General features: G+C 46.9%; 1 protein-coding gene across 3 annotated transcripts in view; it reads right to left on the reverse strand.

Moving 5' to 3' along the window:
- ALPK2 (alpha kinase 2) overlaps positions 1 to 18,566 on the reverse strand; it is a 164,320-nt gene that overhangs the window by 9,136 nt on the left and 136,618 nt on the right. For all 3 annotated transcript variants that reach the window (XM_037738596.1, XM_017528814.2, XM_017528813.2), the window contains 4 exons: positions 17,688 to 17,962; positions 15,799 to 15,887; positions 9,140 to 9,357; positions 2,560 to 2,608 (listed from right to left, as the gene is read on the reverse strand). In XM_037738596.1, coding sequence (XP_037594524.1) covers positions 2,560 to 2,608; positions 9,140 to 9,357; positions 15,799 to 15,887; positions 17,688 to 17,962 — 631 coding nt within the window. The remainder of the gene's footprint in view (positions 1 to 2,559; positions 2,609 to 9,139; positions 9,358 to 15,798; positions 15,888 to 17,687; positions 17,963 to 18,566) is intronic.

The raw sequence follows: 18,566 nt of genomic DNA on the forward strand, positions 1-18,566 counted from the left end.
CATGGGGAGGGAAAGAAAGCTAATATTTATCCAGCTTACTTCATTTCAGGGGCTAGGTGTAGATTAACTGGGGGAATACTCAGGGCAAGCTGGAGTGTCCCCACGCTGTACATCACTGGCTTTAAGTACTTTGTCACATGCCCAGAGTCACACAGCTGGTATGACGAGAAGCCAGGATTCAAGCTAAGGCTGGCTGATAGTGGCATCTGCAGGGTTCTGCAGCACACGTGGAGACTGGAAAGAAAGGCTCCATTTGGAAAGTCCTTCTGGGATCCAGAAGCCTCCATAAATAGGGCACCATATAATTTATCTTCTAAATGGGCACACTTGTACAGGATAAATGCTAAAGTGTATGAGATGCGAGGACATCAGGCATTAAATGGTACTGTCACAGAAACTGATGTTCATCCCCCTCATCAGGTAGGCCAGGCAGATTCCTACAATGCCAAGAAGAAAGGCTACCATTGGGAGAAACGGAAGCGGCCCCATCAGGGTTTGAACTGGGTCTTGCTCTAAATCCCCTGTTCCTTCCTCCTCATGACATCATAACCCCTCCTAACACGCTCTCTTCACAACCCCAAGGACACTCCCAATTCCCTGAAGCGTATGCCAGCCAGGGCTCTGGCCAGCACTGGGGAGAGGTTTGGAGACAGTCCCAACCTAAAACTTCATTATCACTGGGCAACCCCGGGGAAAAGGTGCAAACCTCATCTTGGTTCTAAAACCCAACTGGAAGCTTTGTGCAATCAGCGAGCACTTCATGAATCAGGCACACCGACCTGGAGGTTAAAAGAAAGAGTGATCCCTTTCCTACTGTTTCATCTCCCTCTACTTCTCTCTGTCCTTTGCCGAAGCTGAAAATCAGCATATTTGTTGGATCGTGGCTGGTACTGATGGTCTGAAGTAACCAGAAAGCTGGCATGGATAAGTTGTTCCCAGCCTTGGGAAAGTAAGCCAGATTCATCCCACTGCTTTATTTTCTGTGTTTGTGATGCTTTGACATCTTGGGGCTACCATATTCCTCGAGATAGTAAATGATCACCTTCCAGAGAACCTTTCATATGCAAACCAACCAATCTGGAGCCCACACCCCCAATACCAATACCTCCCCTATGGACTTTTACACTGGGACCACTCCCCACCTGCCCTCATCACCCCAGTGCAGGTACCAGACACCGAGGGGCAGCCCTGCATCCTAGAGGCTGCTGAAAAATGTCAAATTAGCCAATCCTAGGCCCGTTTATCCTCCCTCACCTATTCCTTCCTGCATAAACCATAATATTCTTGCCTGCGTTTTCGCCTCACTTCCTCCGCCTCCCAACCAACGCTGGTGCTCCCCAGCATGGCTCCTGGTGGCGTGGTGCCTCCCTCTTGGGAACTGTGAGTAACACACTAGCTTTTCAGTGGCAACTGTCTCCTCATCTGTGGCCTTATGATACCTCATGCTAATAAAACCTACATTTTAAAATAGAAGCCATCCACTCCAAAAGTCATGAGTGCTCTTCCTCCCCCTCATAGATGGTCTTAGTAAGCAGGAAGAGCAGGAGCGGGCAAAAGCAATGGTGGTTCCAACACGGAATTGCATCTTCACCAAGAACCACAAACAGCTGGCTTTCTCCTCAGTGGCAGTCAAGTGGGGAAGTAGGAAGGGGCAGCTTCTTAAAAAGATGCCCTGGCCAGGTGTGGTGGCTCACACTGGTAATCCCAGCACTTTGGGAGGCTGAGACAAGTAGATCACTTGAGGCCAGGAGTTCGAGACCAGCCTGGCCAACATGGCAAAACCCCATCGCTACTAAAAATATTTTTAAAAATTAGCCGAGCGTGGTGGCGGGCACCTGTAATCCTAGCTACTCAGGAGGATGAGGCAGGAGAATCACTTGAACCCAAGAGGCGGAGGTCACAGTGAGTGGAGATCGCACCATTGCACTCCAGCTTGGGCAGCAAGAGCAAAACTCTGTCTCAAAAAAAAAAAGACGCCCTGGTAAAACGTTATCATAGCATCATCTGTGTGTGCCTCCCACTAAGCAAAGCACCACTCTATATTAGAAAAATAAAACCATCATCAACAACATGTAACTAATCACAGCTCTGCCAGAGACATTTCCTCTTAGCTGCCTAAAGTACTTTTTGGAGAAAAATTAATTGAAAATATACAAATTGGATTCACTGCATTCAATTACAAAAAAATATGTATTTTCAAAGAAGCTTTTAATAGTGAAGATATTAAATGCAGGAGAATGGAATATTCCCAGTTAAAAGGCATTCAGATAATGCCAGCATTTTCTCCCCACGGTACTTCTGTTAGTAATTAATGTTGAAATGTGTTTGCAAGAGTTCTTGTTTGTTTCAAAGTTAAGAAACTAATGTGCTTCCCTGTGAGAACAAAGTCTGTAAATATTTTATGTAAGTGAGAGAATGAAGTGAATTCATCCCAAGAACATTTGTCATCCGCGGTTAGGACAAGCAATTCGTTCTGCCCACCTCAGCCTGACGGTGTGTGCCTGGAAGGTGTCCGTAAGCCCAGTGTTAAATGATGCACACTCCATTTTTCCTACTCACCCTTTAGCCAGCGTTGCTATGCCAACGTCAGTTAGCTTCATTCCTACACCTACAGAAAGAGAAAGCAAAGATGGGAGTTTGTGTTACTCAGGGTTCCTCAGAAAGCTGGGCCATTTAGCCCCAGGGAAGGGATAATGACAGTTCATCCTCCTTCCCCTTCCTGCGAGTACACCTGAGGCCTCTTTCAAATACCATCCAGCTTTAGGCAGAGACCACGGGGAAGGCAGCAGTTAGTGGGAGTCAAGTCTCATGTGATGTGAGCAGTTAACCCAGCCCTCTCAGCTCCCCAGATGAAGTCCTCTGCCTGCCCCACACACCCACTCCCTGTCAAGGAGGGAGCTGGCCACTCCATGAAAAGATCTAAGGCCTGATGCATGTCCCATAAGCTCACCTCTCAGAAATACTCTGACTTTGCCTTAGGTCTGGCTCCCCATTCTTCAATGAAAGTGGAAACCCTTACATGTTGGGAAGAGGCGTAGGCATGGCCTGGGATTATCAATGCCAATAAGCAACAGGGTTTGCTATGGTTTGGCTGTGTCCCTATCCAAATCTCATCTTGAACGGTAGCTCCCACAATGCCCACGTGTGGTGAGAAGGACCTGGTGGAAGATAATTGAATCATGGGGTAGTTTCTTCCATACTGTTGTCACTGTAGTGAATAACCCTCAGGAGATCTGATGATTTCATAAGGGACTTTCCCTTTTGCTTGGCTCTCATTCTCTCTCTTGCTTGCCACCATGTAAGACATGCCTTCCGCCTTCAGCCATGATTGTGAGGCCTCTCCAGTCATGTGGAACTGTGAGTCCTTTAACCTCTTTTTCTTTATAAATTACCCAGTCTTGGGTATGTCTTTATCAGCAGTGTGAAAACGGACTAATACAGAGTTCAAGTGACATTTGTTTATTTCAAAGTCAAACTTCAGACGTGTGATTTCTCATTTCCATAAAGATAGTTTTTCAACCCAGGACTCAAGGCTTTCTGGGTTGTCAGCGTTAGACCCTGGGAAACATATTGAGCTCTGATATAGACTGTAAACCAATGGCCTGGAGAAGCAGGCATTTGGAACACGTGGTCTGACCTTTGGACTCTTATCCTAACTGCTACCTGTTAAACCATGGTGGGGAGAGGTGGGGGATACCAAAACCAAAACAATAAAACAGCTACCTGAGCTTCTCACTCTGGTTCAGCAAAGAGCAACAGGTACCCATCCCAAGCACATGGAAGCCTTTTTGCATCTGCCTTTCCAGCAGGAGGGGTAGGGAAGGTAGCTAGGGAGCCAGGAGGGCAAAGGGAATAGACTATTCCTCTGGAGCCAAGAGGCCTGGGTTGTCTGCTCACATGACACTGATTCCCTCTAACTGCTGCCTTCCCCATAATTTTCCACCGTGAGGGAGGACAAGAGCCGCCATCCCTTTCTGCAGTAGAAAAGAGCCATGCTCTCTCACTCTACCCCAGTCTCAGCCCACATCCTGAACCTCTCCCGGGTCTAGCAGAAAGTAAAGCACTTCCCTGATGCCCAGAGCGCGGATTCCCTCTTGGTCTTTCCAGAATCTCCATGACCTGATCACATACCAATTCCACTCCTGTCTCCCTAGGGTGAGGGCTATGGGCACTTGCTCCAACACAGCGGACCTCCACCAGGGCCTCATCCATGCAATCACGTGGTAACACTTTATTCCAGGGCCCACAGTGCCACCCCACCCATGCGTCTGCAGCTGTAGATGCCAGACCGGGGTCCTGCCTCCTGTGCACTTGCCCCTGCCTCTTGGCTGTGGGCACTGGCATTCCCCACTTCCAGCAAGTGACCTCCCCACAGAGGGCCCTAGCAGCCTAAAACCCATTTTGGGCTGTGGAAAGAAAAAAACTCAGCATCTCCCTAAAACCAACCACGAGAATCAGATCTGCTGGTCACCTAGTTCCATGGCTCTCCATGCATGTGGAGTGCTGATTCTGAAGTCCAGGAAAAGACAGCTGAATGGTTAATGTTCTGATTCAGAGGTATCTCTGGGAGCATGGCAAACACACAGGACATGTTGGGATTCGGGCTGGTTATTCCGACAGAAGCCATGAGCCTGCTTTTCTGCAGTGCACCTGTGAGCTAAATCAGACACGGCACTCTGGGAGAACCGGTGAGCATTTTAAAAGTCTCCGTAGTTGGTAACTAATTCATCTCATTCTTTCAAAGCTGCTAATAACTCAAACATATGTAGAAATGCTTCATGTAGCTTTTATTGCAGGGACTATGCTTTGGAAAAAGAAAATCCATCAAATTGCAAAAGCTCTCTCTGGACATCTTGTTTCATGGAAATTTGTATTTTAAAATTACAGCTCTAAGCCGCATGGAAGTCCAATTTGAAAAAGCCATTTGGCAAAAGGTCCTTGAACTTGGAGAACTGCTTTCCCTTGTTTCCCACAATTACCAGCTGTCACTTACAGTTTAGAAAGACAGGACATAATTTTTAAAAGAAAACTTACCTCTCTCAGTTTAATAATTTGCCAGCAATTCTGCCAAGGTTATTAAGAATCTCTAGAGCCTAAAGTTAAATGCTAGTGTGCAGCTATCGATCTGAATTGGGGATAATTGTCATCTACATACAGGTTGTTTCTGATGAACAGAAAGAAATTAACAGCATTAGAAATTCAATCTCCAGAATTAGAGGTCTTGGGTTTTTGGGGTGACAGCTTGCTAGAAATCCTGGTAGTCTCAGCAGTGTGCAGCTCTCAGGTCCAAATCACAGGTTCATCTTTTACCTCACAGACCTGCAGGACCTGGTACAATCTTCTAAACAAGCAATTGCAGCCAGGGAGAGTTAACTTTTAAAAGTCCAAAAAGGTGGTGGTAGAATTTGAGTTTAATTCTAATTCTAGTGTCTCTGTAAAATTATAAAAAGTGGAGTTTGAGGCCGGGCATGGTGGCTCTCGCCTGTAATCACAGCACTTTAGGAGGTCGAGGTGGGTGGATCACCCGAAGTTGGGAGTTCGAGACCAGCCTGACCCACATGGAGAAACCCCATCTCTACTAAAAATACAAAAATAGCTGGGCATGGTGGCACATGGCTGTAATCCCAGCTACTCGAGAGGCTGAGGCAGGAGAATTGCTTGAACCTGGGAGGCAGAGGTTGTGGTGAGCCGAGATCACGCCACTGCACTCCAGCCTGAGCAACAAGAGCCAAACTCTGTCTCAAAAGGAAAAAGAAAAAAAAAGTGGAGTTTGCTTAAAAAATAGATGTGCTATCTCATGCCGCAATGACAATGACAGTAAAAATACTTTTTTTCCATCAACAGACAGTAAATAAACACCATTCCTTAACACCGTACCACCACATTAAACCACACACATCATTTAGAGAGAGATGTGATATTCCATTACCGCTGTTTCCTAGTACCTGGAAGTGAAACTAACTGCACGAAGCCCTGGGGTGCTGCTTTTCAGCAGAAGAGCTATATTTAATACAAAATTAATTCCCAAGGAGAAAAGATGGGGGTATAGCAGCAATTGCACAGCCAGAGTCTGAATACAACAAACAGCTGTTTGTTAAGACCATATTGTGCACGTGTGTTTGTGGCAGTAAAGTCTCTTCAAAGAGTGAAGTCTGACTTAAATTTGTAGATTGGCTTCATCTACAAGAAGGTAATGTTACATTTCCCAGCTGGCCTGCAAGGAGTCCTTCTGAGGGCTTAGGAGGAAGAAGAACAAGACACACACCAGAGCCTTCTAACATCAGGAGAGACTTGGAAAGGTCTGGAAGTAAATACCTTGCAAATTTGCTAAATTGTTATTTAGTGGAAAGAACTTGGAATTCAGGGTCAGAAAATGCGGGTTGGAGTCTTGGACCCCTCTACTTACTAGCTGAGTGACAGCAGATAATTAAATCATGGTCCCCAGGCCTCAGTTTTCCATCTGTAAAATGGGGATCATATCTTCTCTGCAGGGTTATTACAAAGATTAAGTAAAAATAATGGGAAAAAATGAATGCACAAACAAATACAAAAACTGATGAAACCCAAGTAAAGTTTCTCGTGTAGTTGATTATATGCTGCCAATGTCAGCCTCTTGGTTTCGATAACACTCTAGTTATGTGAGATGTCGCCATTAGGTGAATCTGGGCGAAGTGTACACAGGAACCACTCCATTTATTTTTGCAAATGCTTGTGAATCGATAATTATTTCAAAATAAAGGCTAGGCACAGTGGCACATACCTGTAATCCCAGCACTTTGGGAATCCCAGCACTTTGGGAGGCAGAGGCAGGAGGATCACCTGAGCCCAGGAGTTCAAGACCAGCCTGAGCAACAAAGTGAAACCCCATCTCCAAAAAGAAAAGAAAAGAAAAAGAAAGAGCAAGCCAGGTATGAGGGCATACTTCTGTGTTCCCAGCTACATGACAGGATGAGGCAGGAGGATCACTTGAGTCCAGGAGGTTGAGGCTGCAGTGAGCTGTGTTTGCACCACTGCATTCCAGCCTGGGTGACAGAGTGACACCCTGTCTCAAACAAATTTTAAAAATGAGTTAAAAAAATAGGAACCATTTATTATGTGGCAATGCTGCAATAAGTGCTTTCCTCTCTAATTTAATTCTCAAAACAACCCTGTGTGGAAGTCACTAAAGCAGAGAGAAAGGTAATTCGTCCACAGGCTACCAGGTTGGAAATGGCAGTGCAGGGAACAGAACCGCAAGGTGGTCTTGTTCTTCAACACCATGTAATAGCTAGAGCTTGAGACCCTCATCTGGGACAATGTCTGACATGCAGTAGGCATACAATAATATAGTTCAGATTTTGTTAACAGCAAATGAAAATAGGGAACCCCTTGCAGCAGAAGCTGCTGGTGCCTTACCTATTGCCCACACCTTAACCATTTTTCTGCACCTGGCTCCACCTCTCAGTGCCACCACCAGCAATTCTCTGCCTAATAACTTTCTCTGATCATGTTTTTTATCCAGCTTAACTTGCCCATGTGAGCAGGTGACAAGTGCAGGGGAGGTAATGCCCCCACTCAGAGCTGCCGCCAGCTGGTGACCCTGGTGGCTGGTGTATACATACCCCGGCTCCCTCACTGAGAAGTGTGCTCTGCAGGGCTCCCGGCAGACGTCAGCTCCCGTGCCCATGGCAGTCACTAGCTAATAATAACATATTCTACCAGCTGCCTTTCCTTCCCCAGCTGCACGTCCCTACTCCTCTGCTGGCGTTTCCTGGGATCCACTCTCAAATAAGCCATTTGTACTTGAGTATTTGTCTCAGTTCTGCCCTAGGGGAGCCCTAATTATGACATCTCCATTCCATATAAGAAATGGTATTCTTAAACAATTGTGTATACATTGAAAACATGAGTACTCTAAAGACTTTTTTGTCTATTGAGAATGAAATACTACATCTTAATTTATCTTATGGTAGATCTGGATTTTGGTATATATTGCTGAGGTTAGGCCTACTGAGGACCTAACAGTAAAGCTACTCTCTGGTTACCTGTTGTAATGGGAAGGCATTGTTGGTATGAATTATTAAAATGAAATGACTTCCAGGCACAGTGGTTCATGCCTGTAATCCCAGCACTTTTGGAGGCCAGCGTGGGAGGATTGCTAGAGCCCAGTAGTTCGAGACCAGCCTGGGAAATTCTCCAGAACTCTGTCTCTATAAAAAAATGTTTTGAAAATTAGCCAGGTGTGGTGGAATGCATCTGCAGTCTCAGCTACTCTGGAGACTGAGGTGGGAGGAATACTTGAGTGCAGGAATTCGAGGCTGCAGTAAGGTATGATCATGCCACTGTACTCCAGCCCGGGTAACAGAGTGAGACCCTATCCCCCCCCCAAAATTTTTTTTAATAAAAATAAAATGTGTTGAGAAATTCTAAGTGTATAATTGCTGAGAAATGCTGAGTGTATGATAGAATTAATATATTGCTTGCTAGGAAGAACGAAGACAAGGAAAACCTAGCCAACGCACACCCCTGCCTCCGAAGTAGAAAACTACTTGGGGCATTCAAAAGTGGCAGCACAATATATAAATAGCATACACCAGTTAAAACAATTCTTTAAGTGTGGGACATCTGACCCTGCCCCCGTGGCTCCCTCGTGGAGAATACTTTTTAGTTTGTCTGTGATCAGTGGTAAGCGGGCACCAGCTGCCTACTTGGCATATTTTGTGTTATGAGAAAATAGAGAACACCTGTTTGTTAATAAGAATCACCTGATCAGAGAGAATAAATGCATGGGTCAGTGTCTGCTTGAGGCCCTCAGCCCAGAATGCTGTCAGCCCAAGACTCAGCTCGGAAGGCTGTTGGGCCTCCAGATAACCACTGTGCTGTTTATCTGGGTATCTGCTTCTTAATGCCTTCAGTGCCACCTGGGTGGGGGTCTCTACAGCCAAGCTGATTCTCAGTAGAAATGGTCATCTGGCTGGTCATTTCAGGTTCATTTATCAAATCTTGTTTCTGATGAGGCATCAGTAACACCTTCTGCAGGTAAAGGTGCTTAAAGGTACCCAGCAAGCCTATCCTTCCTCTCCCTCCCCTCCCTCTCCACCCACAGGAACATCTCTGGCCCGCAGTATCCCTGGAGCCTGGGCTAAGCTGCTCTCCTCACCCTGCATGTCCGTCACCAGGAGGCAGCCACTTGTTTTCTGGTACACCCAGTGCTGGAAGGTGCAACACTTCTGACCAGCTTCTGATTCTCTTCTCAAGAAGTTTATTTCTTTCCCATCTCTGATGGAATACTTCACAAATTCTCCAATCAGCTCCTCCTCCACTGTGGCATATGGGATATTGTTCTCAGGCCGATGGATAAGAAAAATAGGAATGATCCTGGGAGGGAAGAGAACACAGGCACACATGGAGGTCTCCACTGGGAAGAGAGGCTCCTGCAGCATTCCACCCTCACCTGGAGCAGCAGCAAGTGTAGAATTTGTCCCCAGCTCTGCTAGGTTTAGGCTACAAATCCATTCAGTGACTTTTTAATGGGTAAGACATGTTTCCATGTTTTATTTGTTCTTATAAATTCCTCCTTGGGATGGAGTTTAATTGCTCATGTAGAAATGAATGTCTTTATTGTAGTCATATCTTAATGACCCATCAATCGATAGTGTAATCTATCCATTCATCCATTTGTCCATTCAGCCATTCTTCTACCCACCCTCTTTCCTTCCTCCCTCCATCTGAAGTGAAGAGGAGACAGGGAGCATGCAGTGGAGCAGGGGCAGCTCTCTTATATAGGGAAGGCAGAGCAGCCCTTGTTCATAGCTGAAGAACATTTGAGCAGAGGCCTACAGGAAGTGGGGGGAGCCGTGAGGACATTGATGATGCAGCATTCCAGGTTGAAGGCACCCCAAGGGGAAATGCTTGGGGCAGGAACACTCCTGGTGTGCAGGGGGTGTGCACGGAGCCAGTGAGATTGGCGGGGGTTGGGGGAGGCAGAGGAGACAGGAAGCCAGGCCTTGGGGGACTTGGGAGGCCATTAAGAAAACTTTCCCCCTTGTACTGAGTTGGAGGAGAAGCCATTGGAGGATCTGGAGCAAGTGAGGGACACGAGGAGATTTCTGCATGACAAAGATCACTGCCTCTCTGTGAAGAATAGGCCAGGGGCGGTGCAGGAAGACCAGGGCCAGGCAATGACATCCAGGGGGCTAGAGATGTGATCAGATATGGGAAGGAGTTTCCAGCATTATCCATCTGCTGTCACATCATCCTACATGATGACTTCCTACCTGTCCCTCTCCTCAAAGCCCCTATACCTCCTCCCCTACCATACTTTCAGCTTCCTGTTTCCGTGTGAAAACTGAAGATTTAGGAGAATCTATAAATGCTTCCATGAACACATCCGTATTCTCACCCCCTGGTCTGTGCCTACACACTACACCCTCTTCTTACTACGATAACCGAATCACCTCCGCTACAGGTGCCCTGGTCCCCGCCCCTCTCAGATCCTCCAGGTATTGCTCCAGCAGTTTTTCCTCTCTCTCTTCCATCAATATTCCCCTCTACAGAATCATTCCCAAGAGCCTAGCAACATGCTGTGATAACTACACAGCATGGCAACCCCACAGCCCACCCCAACTACTGACTCACTCACATTTCACATCAAAACTCAAACCTGTTGTAGACTGTCTCCAGTCCCTCTCCTCCCGTTCTCTCTTGAGCATCTGAAAGAGGCTTTCCCTCTAAAGACACCTCTGTCAAGGGCAGCACAACCATCATGCTGCTAAGTCCAATGTTCTCTTCTCAGCCCTCACCCCATTTGCTCTCAGCAGCTCTGGGCACAGTGGATCTCTCACTGCTTTCTGAAACACTTCCCCCTGGCTTCCAGAAGCCCATACCCTCATGGCTTTTCTCTGCTTCTCTGGCTACCTCTTCTGTGTCTCCTTTGTGAGTTTCTCATCCTCTCCCCAACCTTTAGACTCTGGAGTGCCCTGGAACAGCTCTTCTCTCTCTGCCCACACTCCCTGGCAACTTCCTTGCTTTAAATTCCATTCAGATGCTGATGGGAAAAGCCCCTCTCCAAAAACAAACTGCCTCCTTGCTTGGGGACCAGATCACCTTTGTAAAACCAAGAGCTTAGCCACAAGATTAGAAGCGATGGCTCAGGTGTCATGCAACCAGAGGCCACAATATTTCTAACCTCCCAGTTGCTCCCATAGATAACATTACTAGTGTAAACCCTCAGACTTGTGTTTGAGGCATTTTTCAGACCCTGTATTCTGATGAATCAGGTGGCCCCACCCAGACTGGTAAAACTGGCCCATCTGGTCTTGTGGCCTTCACCCAGGAACTGACTCAGTGCAAGAGGACAACTTCGTCTCCCTGATTCCATTCCTGACCCAACTAATAAACATTCCCTATTTCCTAGCCCCCTGCACTCCACTCTAACCAAAAAAAAAAAAAAAAAAATCCCTAGCCTCCAAATTTTCAGGGAGGCTAATATGAGTAATAATAAAACTCCAGTCTCCCATTTAGCCAGTTCTGTCAGAGGCGTGTGAACCAGAGCAACTCCATTTTGAATAGGAGCTGGGTAAAATAAGTCCGAAACCTACTGGGCTGCATTCCCAGATGGTTAAGGCATTCCAAGTCGCAGGATGACATAGGAGGTTGGCACGGGACACAGGTCATAAAGACCCTTCTGATAAAATAGGCTGCAGTAAAGAAGTTGGCTAAAACTCCAATACCAAGATGGCGTCGAGAGTGACTTCTGGGCTTCCTCACTGCCATGCTCCCGCCAGCACCATGACAGTTTACAAATGCCATGGCAGCGTCAGGAAGTTACTCTATGTGGTCTAAAAAGGGGAGGCATGAATAATCCACCCCTTGTTTAGCATCTCATCAAGAAATAACATAAAAATGGCCAACCAGCAGCCCTCGGGGCTGCTCTGCCTGTGGAGTAGCCATTTTTTTATTCTACTTTCTTAAAAAACAGGCTTTCACTTTAATCTATGGACTTGCCCTGTATTATTTCTTGCGTGAGATCCAAGAACCCTCTCTTGGGGTCTGGATGGGGACCCCTTTCTGGAAACAGCTCATGCCTATAATCCCAGGACTTTGGGTGGTGGGTGGATCATGAGATCAAAGAGATCAAGACCATCCTGTCCAACATGGTGAAACCACCGTCTCTACTAAAAATGCAAAAATTAGCTGGGTGTGTTGGCACATGCCTGTAGTCCCAGCTAGTTGGGAGGCTGAGGCAGGAGAATCACTTGAACCTGTGAGCAGAGGTTGCAGTGAGCCGAGATCATGCCATTGCACTCCAGCCTGGGCGACAGAGCGAAACTCCATCTCAAAAAAACAAAAAAAGCTCTATGTATAAAAACTCTTTATTGCAATTTCCCTGTCTTGATAAATCAGCTCTGCCTGGGTAGCGGGCAAGGTGAACCCATGTAGCGGTTACACGTACACACCAGCTGGGCACAGTCCTGCCCTGCCTACGTGCTCTTGCCTCCGTGAGAGCTGGGAGCGTCCTCTCGGAACAATGCCCCGCGCTTCTCCACCCAGGCTGTGCCTGCTCCCGGGAAGTAAACTGAAGGCTCCACGTGGTTAACTTGAGCCAAAGCTGGTTGGAAAAACATTTTTTATTAAAACAATTACAGTCGTAGAGGGAAGGAGGATACAAAATTCAATAGAATTTAAAAGCTATAAAATATAATACTTCAAAGAAATTACATCTGCAGGCCAGCTACTTTGGCTAAAGACCCCAGACCCTTTGAAGGGCACACATGTATCCTCCTCTGCCATTTAGGGGCATTTTCTGGAAACTGAGAATCCCCCTCACTTCACAATGAGTACACAGAAGCTTGCTCACGAGCAGAATCTAAGCCAGAACAGTGTTCTTTTAGAACCCCACCCCTGGACACAAGGCAGTGAGCCCCTTTCATACCAGCGAACCCTGATTACTAGTCATGCCAGAGTCATTTGAGCCATTCTTTCTAATTTTAAGACAGAAGCTCTTTGTGTCTTGTTAAAGAAATTTCAGATATCAGCCAGACGGGAGTGGGCACGTTAGGGCAGTGGATCTTTCCCTGCAGCCCTGAAATCGGTGCAGACACCAAGCCACGCTCTGTCATGCTTTGTCACTTTTGCAGGATCCAGGGCACCCTGATTCCCTCCTGAGAACCCCCTGTGGCCCCTGACCCCTCTGCCAACAAAAGGGTTCACGGTTTGCTTGGGCTTTTATTAGTTCTGCATCCCTGGTGGGGGGAAAAAACAGAAACAAGAGCTGGGCATTATTCAGGGTCTTAATTAGGCCTGGCCTCTGCCCATCAGGACTCATTTGCATAGACAGTGTGACTCCATTGATATTCATGAATTCAAAAACAGAAGCTGCCCAAATGAGGAGCATTTTCTCTCCAAGACCTCACATGCTCCACTAAAAAGGCTTCTCCTGGCCTGCTTCATGGCTTGGAAATACACAAGGGGTGGTCCCAGGGGTTGGTCTAGGGGGCTGTGGCAATGGGGAAAGGGGACGGGACTCCTGGGTCCTCTCTCTAGACGTGCAGGCTTTCAGAGAAGGCTGGGAATATACGGGGTCAGCTCTGTGTGCGGGTGTTGTGTGTGTTGTGTGTGTGGTGTGTGGTGTTTGTGTGTGTGGCATGTGTGTGGCCTGTGTTATGTGTGTATGTGTGTGTTATGTGTGTTGTGTGTTTGTGGTGTGTGTATGTGTGTGGGGTGTTTGTGTTGGGTATGTGGTGTGTATGTGTGTCTAGTGTGTATGTATATGTGCATGTGTGTGGTTGGTGTGTGTGATGTGTGTGTGTATATGGTGTGCTTGTGTGTGTGGGGTGTGTAATGTCTGTGTTGTATGTGTGGTTTGTGTGGGGTGTGTGTGATGTGTGTTATATGTGTGGCGTGCATATGCTTGTGGTGTGTGTGTGTGTGTTGTGTGTTTGTGTGGGGTATGTGTGTGGCGTGTGTGATGTATGTGTGCATATGGTGAGTGTTGCGTGTGTGTGGTATGTGTGTTGTACCCATGGCGTATATGTGGCATGTGGTATGTGTGTGTGCTGTGGGAGTGTGTGTGGGGGTGTGTGGGGGTGTGTGGGGGTGGGGTGTGTTTATGTGTGGTATGTGTGTGTGTCTTTTCTGGCTGTAGAGTCCTCTGGTTTAGGTTCCATGAACATGGAGTCTGGCTCAGAGACCCTTCTAAGGGTCCTTACTCCTCCCATATACCGTCAGCATTCTTGTGGTCACAAACTGCCCCCTTGTAAGGAATGGAAAAGTGGTTTAGATAGAAAAATGTCCTAACCTATCTTTAAGGCAGTGGCCTATCTACTGTGATGCTAATGCAGCTGATCAATCAGCCTCCCCATCCTTCACTTGCAATGAGCCCTTTCCAAGTCCCTAGACCAATCTTATAATTTTGTGTTCTTTTCTTTAAAAAGGGCCCAGATTTGCCAGGCATGGTGGCTCATGCCTATAACACCATCAATTTGGGAGGCCAAGGCAGGAAGATCACTTGAGGCCAGGAGTTGTAGGCCAGCCTAGGCAACATACAGAGACCTTGTCTCTCCAAAAAAAGGGTTTTTTTAATTAGCCAGGTGTGGTGGTAGGCACCCGTAGTCCCAGCTACTTGGGAGGCTGGATCACTTGAGCCTGGAAGGTCAAGGTCGCAGTGAGCCGTGACTGCACCACTGCCCTCCAGCCTGGGCAATAGAGGGAGACCCTGTGTCTTGAAAAATAAAATTAAAAATGAAGGGAAAAAGGAAAGAGAAAAAGAAAGAAAGAAAGCCCAAATTGCATAACAGTTAAGCCACACAAAACTTATGTCTGTCCCTGCGGGAGGGCACTGTGGTTCCGTGTGTGGTGGGATTGACTTGTGGGTTAAATCTTTTCTATTTTGAAGAAAACTTAGAAGGACAGAGACTGGAAAGAGGGGGGCCTGGGGAAAAAAGGAGCCAGTTTCCATATCGTGAAAGCTTAACTCAGTCCAGATGGCTGTCTGAGATTAACAGAAAGGCAATTGTAAATGTGTCTGAATCATGTTAAGCATTTCTTGAGAAAGAGAAGACAGTGTTATACTTCACACATGGTTTTCCAAATGTACCACCTGAGGGAAGTGATTTTTCCCATTTTGTGAGTTAACAGGGGCAATTCAGACAGAACTTCTTCTTCCTTCTCCCAGTTTTTACTGATAGGTAAATAGCTGCTCTGTCTGAAATTTCCAACATGCACTAGCTAAGCCCTTTTTCTGTCCACTTAAGCATGCAAATATGTTCTCAGCCAAACAGAGCCGCAAACACAAGCTCCAAACTCCAGACAAAATTTGCTTGGGCAAGTAAATATTTAGGTAAAAAGTGGATAAAAGTGGGTGTGATTTATCTCTGGCAGATTCCAGGAAGTGCATACTACGTTACCATGGTCCTGATCACCCAATCCACTCTTCCCTAACACACTGCCATATCTTATTTTCATCACGGAGCTCTTGTTCTGTTGTATTTGCTTACTGTTTAGACAATGTAATCGCTATGAGAGTAGATATCCTTTCTTTTCTATTTAACATGGTAGATTCATTTGTTGGATGGATTAATCCATACATACACCCATCTATCTATCCATCCATCCATTTAAAGAATATTTATCAAGTGTCTCTCTGTACATCTCTGGAGACCCAGCAAGGGGTGTGATAGCAGCCATGTGAACCCTCATGGACCTTACAGACTGAGGGGCCAGCTGAAACACTTGCCCTACTGTTCCTTCTCACGCTCTCATCCCTCCCAGTCCCCGACGAGTCAGCAGTGTGATACAAGGCAGGGTAGACACACTTACTCAGGTACTTCTCCAAAGCCTTCCAGAGGCTGTGCTTCAGCAGCGTAGATCTTGGCGTAATACCTGGCGGTATTTTGAACATAGCATTCCTATATCATCAAAATACATAGACAGCCCCAGTGACTACAGGAAATTCAGACAATGTTGCTCAGTAAGACTATTCAGGAGATTTCCCAGTAAGGTAAATCCGATAAATTGACAAGCCCATCCCCTCATTGGGGCCGCAGAGGCAACAATTATGATAACCTAGAGTTGGCCACTTATGGAGGAGCTCTGAGACATGAAGGAACTGTCCGGGCAGAGGTCAAGTGGTCTCTGGGACCAGATGTTCCCAAACTATAAAATTTCTTGAGCCAGCATGGCTGAAATTCACCCCAGGACTAAGGGGACTGGCCCCTCATCACATCATCAGGTGGCACTTGAGGCACTACTGCGTTTCCTGTGAGACCTGCCATTGCAACCCCTTTTCAAAGGTGTAATTAATGAATGTCACAACAAGATGTCTGCCTTGGGAAAAGCTAAGTGGATTCTGCCTCCTACTCTGTGGGGCTTTTCTGAGTCAGAATCCAGATGCTGGGAGATTTTCCAGGACTGTGTCATATTTGAGATAGAGGAAATACTCAGAGAGAAGAGCAAAAGGAGGGGTGGATTGGGAGGAGAAAGGAATACGACCGGCAGAATCCCATATTTAGAGAGCAGGGCCGCCTTCAGAAGCACAAAGTCCCACGTGACGTTGCTGCAGAATCATGATGCTTAGTGCTTGACTGTACCTGAGAGATTCATCCAAGTTTAACCTATTGGTTTTAATGTTTTAAATGTTTATGGTAAACATTTCAAAGGGGCATATAGCTTCTGAAAGACCCAACTTTCTTGACAGCTACACCAGTGCCGGTGTAAAGAGTGAAATATCTTTCCACCGGGTGTGGTGGCTCATGCCTGTAATCCCAGCACTTTGGGAGGCAGAGGCCGGAGGATCACTTGGAGCCTTCCAGGAGGTAAAGACCAGCCTGGGCAACATAGGGAGACTCTGTCTCTAGAAAAAATAAATAAAAAATTAGTTGAGCGTGGTGGCATGCACCTGTAATCCCAACTTCTTGGGAGGCTGAGGCAGGACAGTTGCTTAAGGCCAGGAGGTCGAGAGGTCCAGGCTACTGTGGAGCCATGATCGTGCCACTGCACTCCAGCCTGGGGGACAGAGTGAGACCCTGTCTCAAAAAAAAAAAAAAAAAGATGGAGTGAAATATATGAAGCAAATATGTGGATAGGAGGAGGAAGGAGCAGGAGAAGCTAAGGCTGTCCTGCCCCCCACCCGCTTGAGTTCTATGACTCAATAACAAAGAGAAGTGGAAACTCAGCTAGGGACTTGGGTTCTCCTCTCTTCCTATTTTGTAGGCTGACATTATACCAAACTCAGGAAGGCAGAAAACAAGACCAATGCCGACTCTTCTGGATATACCCCACCCTCCCTCTCCACAAAACCAACCCAAACAAAACACTCCAGCAACTAGTGCCGATTCTGTCTGTTCCTGGGGACCCTGGCATCGAGTGTAGCTTAGAACCCCCACTTTCCATATCATCCTAGGCCCAAGCGGGTTGACCCCCTCAGAGATCTCACAGGGCTTCTTAGAAACAAAATCAGTTACATCTCGGGTTAGAACTGGTGAGGTGTCTCTAGGCACTGGCTGAGTCCCCACTAGCTGGCATGAGGCCAAGAAATTACTTCTGAGAACTGAGAAGTGACCCCCAGCACTGTGCCTGAATCAACACACCCAAAGAGAAAAAACACCCTTTTGAAGACCCTCCTGTCAGTCCTGAGTCTGATTTTCATCTCCTCTCTTCATGGGTGGCTCTCACAGCAAAAGCGACAGCCTATGGGCAGATGGACCCACCTGGGCAGCGAGCTTGTAGTTCCTTTGGATGAGCTCATCATTATTTCTGGTCCCATAAGCAATGGCATTGTGCACCTTAAGCACACAGGCATGGCCAGGTTTGAAGACTGGTGTGAGGCCGTGCATCACCGTGCTGCGGAAGGCTTTGCGGTGAACCCCTTCTCCAAAGTGCAGCTCCTCTGTGGCGATCTGGCCACGCAGGCGACCCCCAAAGTAGCTGTCATGGAGGAAGTCTTCTCTGAAGATGAGCTGGCTGAATTCAATCTCTTCACATCCTGAAACACAGCACAGCTGTGGTTGGAAAAAACACCTCCCAGTCCTGTTCCTTGGCTAACTCCACAGGGGGAGGGTCCCCACATTGGGACAGTGACAAAGGCTGACCTGCAGAACAGAGAGGGGGAAGCCACACTGACCCCTCGACAGAGACATAGCTAAAAGAAGAGATGAGTGGGTTGGTGAGGAGGAGTCAGGTCACTGAATGAGAATGTGGGAACATCAGTGAGAGACGGGCCGGAGCAAAACTGGAAAGATCAGGAAAAGAATTCTAGACAGATCTGGAAAATATAAGTGGAACCAAGCAAAGTAACAAAGGACAAGTTGAAAAGATGGGTAAATTACGGAGGAGGGAGGAAAGACTGATGGTAAGATCTGATAGTGGTATCAGAGCAACCTTGTTTTCATTACTGCCCCTCCCTGACCCCAGAATCTTTTCTGGAATTTAATTGCCTGCCATTAAAGCTGAATACCACAAATAAACTATCTGTTTATGTACCACATGTATATCTGTGCTTTAGACAGAAAATGAGTAACTTTTCTTTGCCTCCCAAGAACCAGTGTTGGCCCTCTTGGTAGCAATACTGCCTCCATTAAGAAAGCATG

The sequence above is a fragment of the Cebus imitator genome, unplaced genomic scaffold (assembly GCF_001604975.1).
Source record: "Cebus imitator isolate Cc_AM_T3 unplaced genomic scaffold, Cebus_imitator-1.0 Scaffold55, whole genome shotgun sequence".
NCBI lineage: Eukaryota > Metazoa > Chordata > Mammalia > Primates > Cebidae > Cebus > Cebus imitator.